Source organism: Podarcis muralis, chromosome 3, assembly GCF_964188315.1.
Source record: "Podarcis muralis chromosome 3, rPodMur119.hap1.1, whole genome shotgun sequence".
Taxonomy (NCBI): domain Eukaryota; kingdom Metazoa; phylum Chordata; class Lepidosauria; order Squamata; family Lacertidae; genus Podarcis; species Podarcis muralis.
The window spans coordinates 87159539-87177227 of NC_135657.1; the positions used below are offsets into that span (position 1 = coordinate 87159539).

General features: G+C 39.9%; 1 protein-coding gene across 12 annotated transcripts in view; it reads right to left on the reverse strand.

Moving 5' to 3' along the window:
- Positions 1–988: 988 nt before the first annotated feature.
- PHF3 (PHD finger protein 3) overlaps positions 989–17689 on the reverse strand; it is a 50460-nt gene continuing 33759 nt past the window's right edge. For 11 of the 12 annotated variants that reach the window (XM_077926268.1, XM_077926276.1, XM_077926270.1 and 8 more), the window contains 12 exons: positions 16614–16929; positions 15685–15871; positions 14863–15016; positions 14600–14756; positions 11582–11698; positions 9875–10006; positions 9375–9510; positions 7953–8151; positions 7341–7491; positions 6692–6781; positions 5135–5330; positions 989–4426 (listed from right to left, as the gene is read on the reverse strand). In XM_077926268.1, the coding sequence (XP_077782394.1) occupies positions 2301–4426; positions 5135–5330; positions 6692–6781; positions 7341–7491; positions 7953–8151; positions 9375–9510; positions 9875–10006; positions 11582–11698; positions 14600–14756; positions 14863–15016; positions 15685–15871; positions 16614–16929 (3961 nt within the window). In that variant the 3' untranslated portion in view covers positions 989–2300. The remainder of the gene's footprint in view (positions 4427–5134; positions 5331–6691; positions 6782–7340; positions 7492–7952; positions 8152–9374; positions 9511–9874; positions 10007–11581; positions 11699–14599; positions 14757–14862; positions 15017–15684; positions 15872–16613; positions 16930–17689) is intronic. The other variant, XM_028722671.2, reaches the window with a different exon arrangement.

Below are 17689 nucleotides of genomic sequence, written 5' to 3' on the forward strand. Positions count from 1 at the left end.
GAAAGCCCTGTCTTAGGTCGCCATAATCATGGGCCACCATATTCTCACATTGGCAGGATCAAAAGCAGGACCTCCCTTGCTGATTTCAGAGCACAGGTTGGTAGGTATTCAGATACAGTTACTACTACTACATTAAATATTAGTAGCTGTACTCATGCAACTCTGATAACTGCTTGCCCAGAATTTCAAAGGAAAATTCTTCACATAGCCCTCAGTATTCCAATACCACCCACCAGTTAACCTACCAGACTTTATTCTAAGCCCATAAGAAAACACAGAGAATAAAAGGCATGAACAGGTCAGGTCACTGCTGTGAAACACAGGCATAAGAGGAAACAAAAAAGAGAAATCTGCTCCATTTGCACAAACACAAACTCTACTTGAGACACGAGAGCATGAATGCAGGGCTACATAATAAACATGACTGGTTCCCCTTTGCAGATTGCTCAAGGAAGTCAAATTCTCACCATACAAATTCTGAACAATCCCCACCCTGACAACTATTCAAAATCAAGACGCTTGGAATATTCATTAATAAACCTATCTGTGCTGCTTCCACTCACAGCCTTCATTAATGGTTATGTTAAGTCTAAGATGATCTGCTCCTATGTTGAATAAGCTTCTTTTCTACTTTCTGTTGGGTGGGGGGATAGAAAGACAGCAGGATTCCCAGCTGGTCTTGGAAGACAAGCTAGCTGAGAAGTCCTGCTGACCAGAGTATGTTCACAATTGCTGGGGAAACAAAACAAAGCTCAGTTGCGGGATTGAGGGTGATACCTTGGTCCCAGAAGGTGACATTCTACATTCGCTTAGACAACTGTGCTGGACATAGTTGCAAATGTTCCCTCCTTCCCCAGCAATAATTTACATCAGAATTACCATGATCTTGAATTTCTATTTAACATATACATTGTGCTAAAAAAAAAATATTTCTTAAAAGCCAACAATCTGGATAGTCACATCTTTAAATAAAAGCTACCATCAAGCATTGTACTGTATAGCATTTTTAATTTGACTATATAAAGCCATGTGCAAGGTTTGCAAACCGGCTGTTATATTTAAATAGGATTTTAAAATAGCCTAACGATTTGCTTTAATCACATATTATTGAAAGGAAGTTTATTTTGATACCAAAGTGCAAAAAATTTATCTTAATAGGTAAGGCGATCTTACTCAAGAAGGTTCTTTATCCACAATGCTCTTAATTTTACTAAATACTTCAAAACAGGATGTTGAACAGAATAGTGCAATGGTATCCAACAGAAACAGCAATATACTATAATTTTCCACAGAAAATCACAAAATTTTACTGATCTATTTATTAAAAGCCCTAGGGTTGTTAAAAATTACCAGTCAAGCCACATTTATACATCTTTCTGTTATATCAGTTTAGCCTATTGCTTCACATCTATTAAAACCAATCAAACAACAGCTGTGAGAAGGCTTTATCATTTGTAGAATCAAAATATCCCTTAAAATATTTACATTTTACAATATAAAGGATAGTAAAACACAATGTCATGTACAAGCTTAGGTATTCAAGTTTTTGAAGCAAGAGAAATGGTTGGGAAATTAATACAAATTATAGCATAAAGACTAAAAGGTGTGGGGAGACCTTATTAAAATGTGTACCCTATAAGCAATAAAATTTGGACCGTGCAGCCTTCTAATTTCTGCTCAAAAACTGTTTCAGATGCATAGGGGTGGGAATATGATGATAAATACTGCTCTTTTTTCATTTTGCTTGTCTTTTGAAAGTCTTCAACACCATTCAAGTATGCTGTATACTGCATTCAAACTTGGGTTTCTGAAGAGTGTGTCACATTCTTTTCTTTTCTTTTTAAGTCAGTGTAATCTAAGAAGAGTGAATGATACAAAATTCTCCTTTATATTTACTGGAGCATCTTCAAACAGCGAGCACAAATCACCAAAGGCTGCAAATATGTCAACTGAAGCCAAATCGAACAAAGAACCTTTATGCACTTTTTATTGCATATCAAAGGAAAACCCTTAAATTACTGTCTATACAAGCAACGTAAAATTTTGAACAATTCAACCTCTGCTCCTAGGGCGGCTGAATGTAAAAGTAAATGAGCAAGCAGTACACTGGTTGGTACCCAACAAGACTTGTCTCTACAAAACATTAAACACTGGATATTTTTTTAAAAAGAAAGAACTGATGGCACAACTGATACCCAAGCATATATTTTTACAGAGTTTTAGGACATATTTAAAACAGATTATTTCCTGTTTATTATAAACTTTAGAAGATAGGCTGTGGACCCCTTTCCCCGCTACTTTTACCTTTTGTTTTTCCCCCGGTCACTGTGGTCCCTATCTTTTTGATGTCTATCTCGGGGCTTGTCGCTCTCTCGCTCTCTGTGCCTCTCCCTACTTCTCTCTCTCTCTTTCTCCTTCTCCTGAGCACGCTCTTCACTTTTAGGCGCTTCCTTCTTGTCAAGATTCCTACTGTCTCTGGATTTGCCTTCAGAGTCTTTGTCGCTATGTGAAAGCCGTGACCTCTCTTTGTCCCGATGCCCTTCCTCCCTGCTTTTCCTCTCTCTCTCTTTTTCCTGGTTTCTATCTCTATGCCTATTTCTTTCGGAATCCGGCTCCCATTCATGCCTGCCCTTTTTCTGGTGGTGGGTCTCGCTGTAAAAACTCTGCCTGTGCTGGTCGCTTTTCCTCCTACCAAATGCCCTCTCCACATGGGGACCCTGGCGACCCCAAGGATCACTGTGACGCCTCTCTGGCCTCCGGGTGTCTCTACTCTGGTAAAAGTGTTCTGGCCCCGAGAATCTTGGCTGTTTCTGAGCCAGGGGTGGCACTGGCGTAACTGGTCCAACAAAATGTGGGGGCTGACCTGACAGGTGCAAAACGGGGGGCCAAGGCATCAGAGGGTTCTGAGCAAAGCCAAAGCCTGGAGGAGGGAGGAGCGGAGGGGGCAGATGAGGAGGAAAGCCAAACACAGGATTGTTTTGGGGAGGGAAATTAGGGGCAACAGCCCCTTGAAACTGAAAGCCAGGGGGAGAAGTTTTGGTGTGCTGAAAATTTGGCTGCGGAGTCCTGATTGGTGAAAAGCTTCCACTTGCAACAGGGCTGGGCATTTTGGTACTCAATTCAGAACCGCTGGCATTATCTGCTTCAAACTGAGATGATGACGGCGGGGTCAATAATCCTCTTCTAATGGGATGTAGTGCCTCGGTGCTTTGCATCACTGCTTCTTCACCCAACGGATTTGTATTTTCTGGCTGTGAGGAGCACACACTGTCTGCTGTAGATGCAGCTGAAACCAACAACTTCTTGCACTCTTGACTATCGCTCCGATCTGAGGCTAGGTCATTTCCTGACAGTTGCTTATTATCTACTTTAGCCTGTTCGGTTTCTAAAGTGTCCGGTTGTTGACTATTCTGCATTTCTTCATACTTAATACTGTCCCCATCATTTTCTGAAGCATTGTTCTGTAGGCCTCGTCCTGCTGCTTGCCTTGGATCCCTTTTAAGATTGATGAACTGTGAACTATTCACAGTCATACTATCAACAGATGCTACGCCGCCATTATTGCTCCCAATTCCTTTCCCTGTGCTCGCCGAGATGGGAAAATCTGTGGTCCTTTCCTGAGAAACATTAGCACAGTCACCCAACCTTAGACTGCTTTCAGGAGTCTCTTTGGTTTCCTTGTTCTGTGACAGAATAGTTAGGTTTGCTAAAAATGCTTCTGTAGAAACATCTGGTGGTTTGCCCTTAAGACTTATGCTTGTCAGATTTTCTGACGAGCATGAGACATCGGCTACTGGTGTTTCAACTGCAGAGAAATTATCAACTGGTTCTTTTGAACTGTCCTTTTCCCCCTTCGTTTCTTCAGTTCCAGCAGTTACTATAGGAATGTCCCTTAGTTCTTCTTTTATGCTGGCCTTTTTAGCTAATAAAGGCAGATCTTCACTAGCAAGCTGGCTGACTGCTGGCTGGATATGTTCAGACATCTGCCCCGTAGTGCCCAAAAGACTTTGAAGAATATCATCAACTGGCAATGGCTTACTTGCTAGCTCAAGAGCAGATTGCTGATTTTCCCATCCAACCAAAACTCCAGGAAGGAACCGCAGAGGCTTTTGTGGTTCAAGTTTGATGCTTTCCACAGCAGGCTCACTCACAGTTGTTTCTTCGGTATTCGATAGCTGCGACTTGATCCTTTGTTTGTGCAATACAGCTGTGAAGGAGTTGAAGAAGTCGTTCTCATCTTCTTTTTCCACCGATTCAGAATGAAGGACTTCAGGTTTGCTCAGTTTACTCTTCTTTTCTGGGGGCACATTCTCAGGACTCTCTTCGGCAGGACTAGGACTTGTACTGGTGGCAGAACTGGCCTGCCTTTTCAGCTTCTGACGAATTATCAGCCCCAGCAACAAATTGGGTCGGTGCACTTCAATACCTGCATTTGGAAGGCAGGGAACCACAGTGGTATAATTAATAAGATACACATACACTTCAGGAGAGAAATAACCTATTTCTACCAAAAAGCTTATCTATGCCTCTGCAATCTCAGAAAACTCAGCTGCTCCAAGTAGTCAAATTTCCCCATGTCTCTCTCAAGGGCTGCTCCCTGTAAGTAGAATTCCTATACACTCTAAAATAATTAGTTCCTGTTAAATAAAGATAAGTTTGCTTTATTCATGAGCAACAGGAAGCACTAATGCATGCTTGTTGAGGGGAAAAACTGAAAGGCGAGGTTTCTCAATGAGGGTGACATTTGCAAGCTTCATGCGCGCTCTCAAAATACAGTCATACCTCGGGATGAATACGCTTCAGCTTAAATATTTTAGGGTTGCGCTCTGCGGCGACCTGGAAGTAACGGAGCGTGTTACTTCCGGGTTTCGCCGTTCACGCAGACACTCAAAATGACGTCACGCGCATGCGCGGAAGCTGCGAAACGCAACCCGCGCACATGCAAACGTGTCTTACGTTTGCTTCAGGATGCGAACAGGGCTCCGGAACGGATCCTGTTCACATCCAGAGGTACCACTGTAAAAGCTTCAAGCTATCCAGTTTGGGGGATAATCAAAATGAACCTCAACAGTATAAATGTCAAAAACAAGATCTCCATCACTAACATGTGAAACAGCCAACTTTTGTTACCTACCAGGACCATCAAAAGGCACCAGCTGATGTGGAATTTTATCAGAGGCACCTAAAGGGATGATATATAAATCCTTGATTTGCTTCATGTTATTTGCAGCTACACCGTAACGCTTTCTGCTGCTGAAGTATGCAAACAGCAAAGTGTATGAAATCTGATCCTCTTCTGTCACGGGGGTAAAACGAACCACACAGATTTCCTATGGAGAAGGGGGGGGGGAGCACAAATTAACTTACAATTTGTCAACTAGTTCTCTAAAGCAGAATTCAGCACTTGGTGGCAGGTCAGAAGAGGAGAGGGGAAAGTCAGCAATCATCATCTTACTTTCAGGTACTTACTGCACCTGAAAGAGTTGGTTTTTCACGCAGCAAGGAGAATTTGACACTGCAGAGACTTCAGTTCCAGGTAAAGAAGGGCAGTCTTGGTTATTACAAGCTGCAGCCAAGAAGAGGAAGCCTCTCCACAGCTTTTGGCAAAGCTTTTGAAGGATTTCTCAGCAAGTGGCCAGCCCAGCAAGCCACTTGTGGGTGTGAAGCAATCTTAAAACAACAGTACTTATGAAGGAGGGAACTTCAGCCATTTGAACCAACTTATACAGGGGTTCATTTTTGGAGGTGTGCAGCCTGCCTTTTGAATAAAGCAGCCATGAAATGTATACACTGTATGAAGTCTGTGCTGCTTATAGATAAATTAAATCAGATCCAATCTGATCAGTAGACTAAGCTGAATTTCTCTGTGCGGAAAACCTTCAGAAATTGCACATGCAGAATCTTGTAATACCTTTAGTAAAAAAAAAAAAAAACTCCCCACTCCTGCACTATGAAAATATTACTTGCAGGGACGCAATTGGATCTGCAAAATATTTTTAGGACTATGAATATTTCTGCATGACTGTCCATGCTTTGTAGCCAGCGTGCCTTCTACTACCACTTCACTCCAGTCATGTGGTCTTCATATCATAGGAAAATATGCTGAAAATGTGCTAAACATCCACATCTACTCATTTATCACCGAATAGAGAGTAGTTTTGTTAGGCTTTATCATTCGGAAGGACTAGGTGTTTCCATAAGAAGAGCATGCTGGATCAGACCAATGGTCATTCCATCTAGACCAGTGTTTCCCAACCTTGAGCCTCCAGCTGTTTTTGAACTACAATTCCCATCATCCCTGACCACTGGTCTTGCTAGCTAGGGATGATGGGAGTTGTAGTCCAAAAACAGCTGGAGGCCCAAGGTTGGGAAACACTGATCTAGACAAAGGTTTCCCAACCTTGGGTTTCCAGCTGTTTTTGGACTACAACTCCCATCATCCCCTAGCTAACAGGACCAGTGGTAAGGGATGATGGGAATTGTAGTTCAAAAGCAGCAGGCGATCCATGTTTGAGAATCCTTGATCTAGCCCATGTTCTTTGCTGCATCCTGCACAAATGGCAGTAGTGAATTTATGCCAAATAGTAATAGTAGCAGCAGGAAACTGTGCCTTTAAAAATATTTAAACTGAGTGGGGACAGGGGACAATTAACACCATACATTTCCAGGACCAGAACAAATTTGGTTTTACCTTTGTCCCCATGGCTTTTATTTTTTCAACATATTCCCAAACAGTCTGGGGTGATATCCTGCCACCAATTTGGATGCTATCTGGCAAATCCTATGGGAGGGGAAAATAATTATGCATTGTAATTTTATAACATTGTAAAATACATTGTAAAATAATAGCTACTCTTCAAATACTTACTATGCTTTTAAAACATCTTAAAGAAGTTGCCATAGAGAAGTACTGCTATGAAAGTACAGCTAAATGATTCATAAAAGAAGGCACATTATTTCAAATGATGAGTGAAGGGAGGAAGTAAAAATTCTACTGCCTTTTGAGTGCATGGGAATTTATAGAAATGAATTTATAGAAAGCCAGTATGTAAAAAAGCTAGCTAAAAAGTGTACATGCTGGAGATCTTCATTTAAGTCTCTGATACACCTGTTGATGTATTACCACAAGAAGAGTGGGCATGAGGGATGGAAGTGTCTGTTAAACAAAGTGCTATGATTGAAACCCTTTCTAAAATAAGAGAGAATAAACAACATCTCTTGGTGTTTTTAAGTACTCTGCATTCACAATGCCATATTCAAATTTTAGCTGTTCGCAATGAAAAGAAAATTTGGAAAAGTTTCCAAGGAAAGCGACAACACAACATTGAGTGTATACATACTACCTCTGTTAAACTTTCAAAAGAGCCAGAGATGGGGTAAGCCTTGATAACAAACTTTGCAACAGATGGCATGTTGATAAAGCCTTTCCAAATGAAGTTCAGGCGAGCCAGAAATAGTGCTTCACTTTCAACCATGCCAGGCATTTCTGATCTGTAGGACAAAAGTGTGGAAAATATAATAAATGCAAAACAGTCTAGTCTACTGCAAGGGTGGTGGGGGGAGGATGGCAGTAGGGACACTGGCTGGGGCAGCAACATTAACAGAGAGAAATAAGTGCAAGACTAGTAATAATCTCAATCTGTTTTCTTCCATCTTTGCTACAAATATAATGGCAAAACCACCAAGACAGTTAGTAACAAAGAAAACAATCGCATTTTTTATTTTTAAAAAAGTTGTAACAAGCACCTGTTTTTCAATGCCTCCACTTTGTGTACTTGGAATACACACAGGTGGGTCAGTAAGCTTCTTTAAAAGTAAACATGAAGGCTGCTTTTGTTTGTTTGTGTACAGTGGGGTTCCATGCAGTAGTTTCCACTTATTTATGAACAGAATATTAACTAGGGACAGCAGCCACAATTCTCTGTGACTGGCAGCAACCACAAAATTATTACCTAGAGCCTGAAGCAGAGGCAAGTGCTGGATTTGGCAATTCTGTATCTTCCTCTAATAATTCTGAAGCCAAAATGTTTGTTGTTGAAGAAAGTGCATCCGCTATGCTTTCAGCTTCATTGTCTGATGGTTTACGGGCAACGCCAACAGACACTTTCACATTTTTCCCAGAAAGGTCATCACTAGGTGGTGCCATTCGACCTTGAAAAGGCAAGTTAGAAAGCTTCGCTGTTTAAACCATACCAGATTAGAAAAAACCCCTAATCTTAACACTAAATTACAATTCTTACTATAATGCTTAAAAACCTTGCTCACTGAAATTAAACCCAGAGGCTTTGTACATTTCTCTAATTTGCCCAACTGTCCAACCATTTTCAGGTAATTATTAATGAAAATACAGATTTCCTAAAGAAATACAAAGTATTTGGATGCAACACTAAACCATGGTTTAGCACTATGAGAACAAGTCAGGAAGCCACTGCCCTGTCTCTATCTGGTACAACTGTGTGGAAAAGTTCACAAGCACTTGCTTACATTATAACAATAACAATACCTTTATTGTCATTGTCCCATGCGGAACAATGAAATTGAAAAACTACATAAAACTAGCACAAAACTACATAAAACTACATAAAAACTACATAAAACATTTAAAAACCCCTAAAAACTGTAAAACCCCATTTTAAAATACACTATACTATATATACTATACTATATATAAATAACCTTCTTGTGTCATTTGAACCTAGACAGGCTGCAGTTATTCTTAATTGCACTTAATTTGCTTCAAAGAACTTCCAACAAACTTTTGGCTCGATTCAACTAGCTACACTTAAGATTAACTAAAGTTTAGAATTCATACTAAACTGGTTAATATAAAACAGAATTTTCTGATCTCTTCCCTCCAGCCACATCAGACCATAGGGAGGTTGAAGGAACACGCAAAACAAAGACTCATTGAGGTGCAGTCCTCTAACCATAGTTTAGTGCATTATGCCAAACGGCACCAATGTGATAAAGCTAATGGTAGAGAAAAAGGATCTGATAGTCCCCTGTCAGAAGCAGGATGAATTTCCAAGATCACACTGCATGCTGCAAAAAAAGCAGGTACCCGAGTGGTATATTAGTTAACATGCCTGAGTAGAACAAGGGAGACCGGTTCAAATTCCCACTCAGCCACGGAAACTCACAAAGTGACCTAGGACAAGTCGCTGTCTTTCAGCTGTTATAAGGATACAATGAGAGGCTGATAGAAAATAAATGGACAGTTTATCAGAATGTGCCACTCCCATTGCTACTCTCACTGAAATTAAGAGCTAGCTATCCATAACAGGAGCTGTGGGGAACCTGTGGCTCTGCAGATGTTCAACTTCTGCAGCCCCCACTTCTCAACTGGTTTTTAAGCATGCAAAAGTTAATACTACCTATGCAAATTTTACAGTTGAGGTCAAACAGATGGTTCTTATGTTGACTTGTTGTATCAGGAGTGGTGGATTCATCCACTTCTTTATCTTTTTCAATCTGTTCCGTTTTCTCCACAATCTTAACTGGAGGGGTTTCCTAAACAAGGAGAGACAGACAATTTGTTAATACAATTTTATTTTATATAGAATAAAAATACAACTTTATGATCAGAGTCACAACGTACAGAGGTCCAACTCACAGGTAATGCTAAGCCAAACCATAGCTTAATGCAAATGAGTAGGTGCCCAAATTGCAACTGCTACACTCCTCCCCCAGTCCTGCTGCTGCAGTGCTTCTTGGGGCTAAGACATGGTTTGGCTTGTGTTACACCCAAACCCAAGGTTATGGTTTGTCTCAGCACAGACACTTTATCTATCTTAACAGAACTAATGCATTGTTCGTTTTAAACAAATACACAGCAACTTATTTTGTTAAAAAAACAGTATTTTTGCCGTGATACCTGAATTTCCATTGGTGCTTCTTGCTCTTTTACCGGTGCCTCGCTCTCAATTTCTATTTCTCCTTTATGAGTAATTTTTGTGATTGGTCGCCTTTCAACTTCCCTCTGCTCTTTTTCAATCATTTCAATTGTCTATCAAGAAACAACAAAGAACAGAACAGATACACAGTGTGAAAACCTATGAAAACATCACCAGAAGCAGCCCCAAAATATGGGTGGAAAGGTTGCTTAATTGCAACTCCCATAATAATCCCTGAACACTGGACATGCTGGATGAGGATAATGGGAGATGAAACCTAAGTTAGAGAAGACAGTTGTCCGAGAGATGAAAACTAGAGTCCTCCTCCTTCATTGGAAGTTTAGCATGAAGAATAGGTAGAAGATCAAGAGAGAGCAACAGATGGTGGATACTATTATTCCATGTTTGCTTCACAGCCAGAGGCATGGGCCTGGCTGTAAAGCTGAACTATAGTCGAGCATTACCTACAGAAGACTTGAGCTCATGCACTCTCCCTTCCTCTCCCCTTCAACTGGAAGCTCCCATTTCCGTTTTCAATTAATTTCACATTATGCCTGCATCCTAAATTGTACTTAATTACGGGTTATTGAAACAGGACAACTTCTTGTCACCGTTTGAAGTCGGTATGTGTTTGGGGCATAATGCAGTTAGCTAAAAACAGAAGCGAAAGCTTTCAATCTCCCACCCTGCTCTCACAGCCATACCAGAAAAGGAGAGAGGTACAGGAAGCTGACAAGCCTGAGGCCTGCTCTCTGCTAAACCACAGCGAACCGTCTAAATTCAGCCGTTATCTCCCAATTTCCTCAGCTTCCAAGAATGGAATGGCTATACTTCTAGAAAGATGACTCTTGTATTCGGTAGAAAGCCGGTCACTGAATCAAGGATGAACTATTTCAAAACCATGCACTGATAAGCAAGTTCCAAACGAATAAGAGCCATACTGAATAGGCTTTAAGCGGCATTAATGGGAGGTTTGGAGCACGCTGTCACCAAAGATTTTGATTTTATTTTTGTAGGTATTCACTTCTTTGGAAGAAAGCAAAGGCTACGATAGCGCCAGAGGTGCAATAGGGCCTACCCAACACATCACATTCTTGTCAAATGCATCCCTTTATTTCCCCCTGGAAAATATTCACTTCTGTAGGACTAATTAAAGAGATGTACTTGGCAATACGGTTGGGGGTGAGGAAGCAATCTGCCCCAGGCTCAGACACAAGTTGGTCTAGAGAGAACCTATCAGGTGGGAAAGAATGTACAATAACTGTATGAACAGAGAACACATGTATCTATCACATCAATTCTTTGCAGGGATTCTGGAAATCTACAGGTCTGCTTGTAATTTAGGAACAGTAAAATATTTTCCCTTTGTACCAGTCCCACAGATCAACATTTTTTGATCAATTAAGCTCAAATTTTACAACGAATTTTGGGCTTCTTGTTGTTGTTGTTCTATTTTCTAAAGTATTTTAGCTGTAAGTGATTTAAACAAGCCCTTGTAAATTCACAATGCAGTTACAACACAATCAACCACCTAAAATTCACTGCGGTTGCTCATTGGAGAAAGAAGCCATTAGACTTCAGATGGTGAACGGGAAACACAGAAGACTAGTGGAAAGTTTTGAAATTTGTATTGATTAGCACTAGGAAACAGGTGATCCATTAAATAAACAACTGTAAATTAAGCGTACATGTCTGTTTTCTCTTTTCCTCCATGCAGCTAGTTCTTTGGAAGCCAGCTCTTCCGGACTCATTCTTATGAGATGGTCTGGAGTTACTTCACCTTTCAACACTCTTTTGAACAGTATCTGGGGAAACAATCAGTAATTAGTTATAGCTAACAATTAAAAAAAAGAAAGAAAAATCTGCAGGCTTCTAATTCAACTTCAACCAGAAAAGAAAATTGAGTTTTTTCAGTCTCACCTGTACATCATTTTTAAAAACTGCCCTCTCTACACAAAGATACAGATAGTTGTACATTAATGTCCTTAATAGATCCACCATTTCACGACTTCCGGGTTGGCGCCATCGCTGAATGGCGGACTCCCTCCGAGCTCTGGAGGGAGCCTGCTCGGCAGGGGCTGGGTCCTACCGCGTCGGCGACGCGGGGACCCTTAAAAACCACGGGCACGGAGCCCGTGGACATGGGTGACTCGGCTGGCACCGTTAGCGCCCTCCCGACTCGTGAAGGAGCCTTTTTAAAGGCTACGGATCAGGTGCCGGGGAGTGGCGTGGTGCTTTGAGTCCTCTGCTTTCCCTGCCGAGCGAAGCCGCATGCCATCCGGCGGAGAGCGCTGACTTCTTCCATTGAAAATTCGGACTTTTAACAACAACCCGTGAGTAATTTGGAAACCGGGTTTAAAAGGAGAAAAAAAGGAATCTTTTTTGCGGATTTGGCACGAGCGGGGGGGGATCCAAAAAGGAAGTCAGTCCCCCTCCCTACTGTAAACATTTCAAAACATGGACTGGGTAACCAAGGTCTAGAAAGAAGTGTATTTCTGACAAAAATTAAGAATTCCACGATGGAAAACTACAAGAACTGTGCTGGAGGAGAAGAGTGGAGGGAGAAGGAAAACGTAACACCCCCCCCCCCCGGGAACCGGGGCGATTCGTGAGAGAGCCTGGTGAAAAGAGACGGAGACTTTGACAGCTGTCAAAGTAGCTGTCAAAGTTGGAAAATTTAAAGAGGACTCTGCTATGAGGACTTTGCTAGTTAATTTTGTTACAATTTGCTACGATTTGGATACAAAATGTTGAAAATATGAAACAACAATCAGACTTTTGGATCAAAGGAAACAAAGTTACTATAACCCTCCTAGAGGGGTTTCGGGACATTACAAAGATGGACGTAAGTGGAAAAATACTCTTGGAACTGTACAGGACTTGTTATCTCCTGGGAAAGCTGCAAAACTGAAACAGTATTTTGTCTACAGGGGTGTTTATATTAAAGGAGACAATAGAATTCTCTATTGAAGAAAGGAAGGGACTGAACGTAAGTTTTTGTTCCTGAATAACAATAACCCCTGTAGAGCTACTAAATTTTTGAATTAGAACGTTTTAGCAGCGGAACAAGACAAGAAACTGGACTACAACATGGAAAGAGCAATGGGGGGAGCCTTAAAGACCAAGGAAACTAAAGGCCCTTAGGGGCCGTTTTTGGATTGGAGATTTGAAGTTTAATACCATAAAATTAACTTTAGAAAAAACTGGCAAGGAACTGGTGGAAAATCTGATTATGGATCTAAGATTTCCAGGCAGACAACAGACAGACTGATGGACATGGGGAATTTAAACCGGGGAAGGGGGGGGAGAGATATAGAATCCAAAGGCTGCGTAACTATTTTCTGAATCTTTTCTTTTATATACTTTTTATCTTTTATATCTTTATATAGTTTTTTTTTATATTTTGTTGGGGCGTAAAAAAAAAAGGGAATTCGTGGAAGGAAAATGGGGTGGACCTTGGGGAGAGAATCTTTGATTTTTATCTAAGGTTATGATGATGACTGTATAAATTTAAATTGGAATATTGGGTTAAACAAATTAAGTTTTAAATTGGGAGTGAGAGCTTGTAGAACCAACGTTATGAAAGGGGAATATGGTAGGGATGGGGGAGGGGGGAGTCCCAGAAAGTGGGTAATGAAAGTAAGGTCTTAAATGTATTTTATTTTTGTTTTATTTTTACTTTCTGTATTTTGGAAATTTTAATAAATATGATTAAAAAAAAATAGATCCACCATTTCACAAAGTGAAGTCAGATTCTTTAAAAATCCTTAGCATGTTTTAATGCTTTTTAAAAAAAAAACCAAAACCAAATAATGATCTCTTTGCTAGCCTGAAGAACACATCTCGAAAAATGAAACTCAGGTGAGTTTTCAGTGGCTGATTTTTCAAACAATAGTTACTGAAAAATGAAATTCTCACCAAGGAAAAAGATTTGAAGAGGTGCTGGTAGCTTAAATTAAGTGAACAAAGCAATAGACATACGAGTCCTTTGTAGAATTTTGTATAGTTATGTTTAACTATGTTTAACAAGAAACATTAGAATGCGGGAATGGAAGCTTCCCAGAACACACAGAAAGTTGGAGATTTATTAGACAACTTATTTCATTGGCAGACTTGATCAGCAGGCATATCTAAGTACATTTCAGCAATACTTTAGTTTTACAGAAGTCAACAGAGAACAACAATAGCAAGGAATCATAAAGAAGTGAGCTTATAGATTGGGCTGACCCACGTTTTTTCAGGTGGAATCCAATGCTGCTGTTCCACTCACATAACAGCTTTTGACCCACAAAATTCCTCCAATAACACAAGAAAAGAAGAAATGTTTTTAGAAGTTTCCCCCTCCCACTGCAGCCCCTTCCCCACCCACAACCACCAGGTTTTACCAGTGTGATACCACAGAGGATTGCAAGAGGAGGGAGGAAATAATCTCCACTCCTCTATTACATTAGCAGAGATTCCTGCTGAAACAGGAGTTATTCCATGGGTCAACAGTGGGACTAGACTCTACCCATCGTCAGTCACAAACATGATTCAATTTGGATATGCTACCAAAATAACTGAAAGACAACACTGCCAGCACCTGGGGGGGGGGGGGGGAGAGAACCATAAGCAGGTTATATTTTATCACACTGACCCCGTTAAGAAAGTCAAGCACTAACGGAAAGATTTCAGAATGCGTATCAAACATAGATAACATCACCTACATTGTTTTTGGGATCTTTCAGATTGAATATCAAGCTTCTGTACTTATTCTTATACTTGGAATCAGTATCTCGGAAAAAAGAAAATAGTTCTTTTTCAATTTTAGTTGCAACTTTTGCTGCCCTTTCTTCAGGAATCTTCAGTGTTGAGTCTGCAAGCCTGAAAAATACACACATCATATGTTTTTGGTTTGGTTTGGTTTGGTTTCCACCAGGAAACAATAACAATTGAGACATTAACAATTTGTTTAGCTCGTCGGCCGCACCTTTTCTCCAGGATTTCTTTAAGAGACTGCCGAACACTTTGCCTTATTTGATCAGCGGAAGGTTTGGATGCAGGGGCAGGAGCTGGGTGTACATTACTGGTTGTTCCTCCTTTCTCCGTTTTCTTTTTCTTTACTTCCTGTTTATCCTGAACACCTGCATTAAAATATAAATGTCACATCATGGGATAGCTTTAATAACTTGAATTTGAAATTTCACAAGGTTGAAGGGAAGGCGTTGTTACATTTGAAGGAACATACAATTACGTAATTTTGGATTTACACAACTGATTATCCTGTTGGGATTAGTACAAAACAATATTAGGCACCAGAGGGTTCTATGCATTGTCTTATTAAAAAACAAAACAAAAAACCCCTGTAAATCAAGTCCATCTCTATTAGAAATTGACCGAATTACTGGACAAATTACTCAACTGATCCTAAATACTTTGCATTAAAAGTCAGCCTTCTTTAATGAAATTTACGTTAAAGAATCCAAATTGTAGACCATAGCTTTGTATGCTTTATTAAAGACCTGGTTTGTAGGATCCTAAAGCCTGCATGAGGAAGCAACTTGCCTTCTCTTGTCACTATAGGCACCCAAGTCCAGTGAGCCCTTAGTGGCCGTCCCCCTTCACAATATTTACTTCCAGCAATGAAAGCAATATTTTAGGAGTCCAAGTCTTCCATTGTCAGGTTAAGCTGCAACCCACACAGCAGTATTTAAAATGAGCCCTTATATATTTCATTCCATGTAATAACATTATATTTTAAATGTGGTTTTGTTTTTGTTTAAAAAAAAGCAACTTCAAAATTTGTAGTTACCGGTTTTTGTTGTGCTTTCACTTGAACAAGAGACATTAAGATTGTCTTTATTCATTCTTTCGTGTTTGTCTTCCGATGATCGCTGAGGACATGCAACCATTTGTCCTGTTTTCCTAACAGGAATTTGCTGCCTTTTTTTCGTTTCAGAATCTCTGCATTCTGATACTGGTTTTCCATCACCAGATTCCTGTAACAAGTGTTAAGAAATATTAGAAACCATTTGGACTGCAGTTCTTTCTAACAGAATGATTAGTTTTATACCTATATATTTGCATGTGTGTGTGTTAATTAGATGTAGATTAAAAAACAGAGGAAATTATGCCCACTGAAGTTTCGTTTAAATGAACATAAATTTCTGGCATCTCTGCCTATGAAGCCCAGCAAAAAGTCCCAAAACAGAATATTAACACCTCATGCACTGAAACATGAGGCCACAAGTTTATTTATTCATAAAAATATTTATATATCACTATTCATGAAAGCCTCACCAGAGCAGAGAACCTTCTGTGAGGTTCACATTCACACCATACATTCCTCAAAGAATTTGGAGAGCTGTCATTTATTATTTTTCTCTACGTTGGGAGTGCAGACAGGCAGAATATATATTTTTATGTTAGGGCTAATCCAAGTTGAGTTGTTAAAGTACATAATCACCAGACATTCTGCACATTCACCAGGGTTCAGAGTGCATGTGCTCATAATCCATTCATGAGGATGGAATGATGCACATTTTCCAGTCAATATACATAATCTCCAATGAGCCTTGTTCAAAAATTGTACAATATATGCAAATTCCCTAAACCGTGTTAAGAGATTATGTATCCCCTTGTCTTATAAATTGCATAAAAAATTACCGGAGCCTACCAAAGTTACTGTTGTTATTATTATCATCATCATTATTATATGGCAACTACAATAGCATTTCTTACCCTTTTAAAAATTTTGACCTTGTGCTTCACAGTCTCTTCTCCCTGCTTTGTTTTACTTTGTGGACACATGGAGATTTGTTTTGCTATTCCAGGCTTTTCGCACTCCATCATTCTACCTTCTTGTGTTGTTTCCGGTTTCACTTGTGCATCCGGTATATTTTGATTGACAGGGTCGGGTTTTTTGTCTTCTGCAGCACAACATTTTACACATACGTATTCTTTGTCTTCTTCTCCCATTTGCTGTGCTTGAGAAAGACTCAGACCAACACAGTCACCATGAAACCAATCATCACACCTGCCACAGCCTACCATAAACCTGAAACAAGAAAAAACAAATGACTTAATGTGCTTAAGATTTTACATTTCCTTGACTATAAAAACATCACATCTTAAAGGGAGTATTTTGCAGCACTGGCTCTGCTCAGCTTGTTGGAGATTGCATCCACTGCTCCAGCCTTACAACATGGTAGGAGTTGCCAAGGTGACACCAAAATTGGATCTTGTCACACTAATTTAGAAATGTAGCAGTTTGGATATCAAAGAATTCTTCGGCTTTCAAATAGACCCGGAAAAGAAACTGATTAAGTTGGTTATACACCTTTAAAAGTATATGTGCCCCTCTAAATATGCTATGCCTCCCATAGTATGAAATGATGCAGCACAACAGAAAAATATAACCAAATTGTCACACATCACCAAAATATTAGCAAAAGAGGACCTAAGCTGGCCAATTGGGCATCACATGACATTTTATATCCTTACATTGTTCAAAATGCAGCTTTATCTAGACCATTAAGCAAGCATGGCTGCAACTGCCACAAACTAACAAAGTTAGTGAAGCAGAGGTTCACAATTTCAGTGCAAGAAACAATTTCATTCCTAAATAGAACAAAAGTTGGTCTTTTCATAGACCTATTCTATTTTGCAATTAATCTCCTAATATCTATTTGTCCAAACGGGCACCTTACATTTTTCATAATATTGAAACTTAAGATAACCCAAACCAATAAATAATCTTAACTTCCCCTTGCACTCATCAGTAGTCTTTACTTTCTCTATTTTCTAGGAAGGGAGAA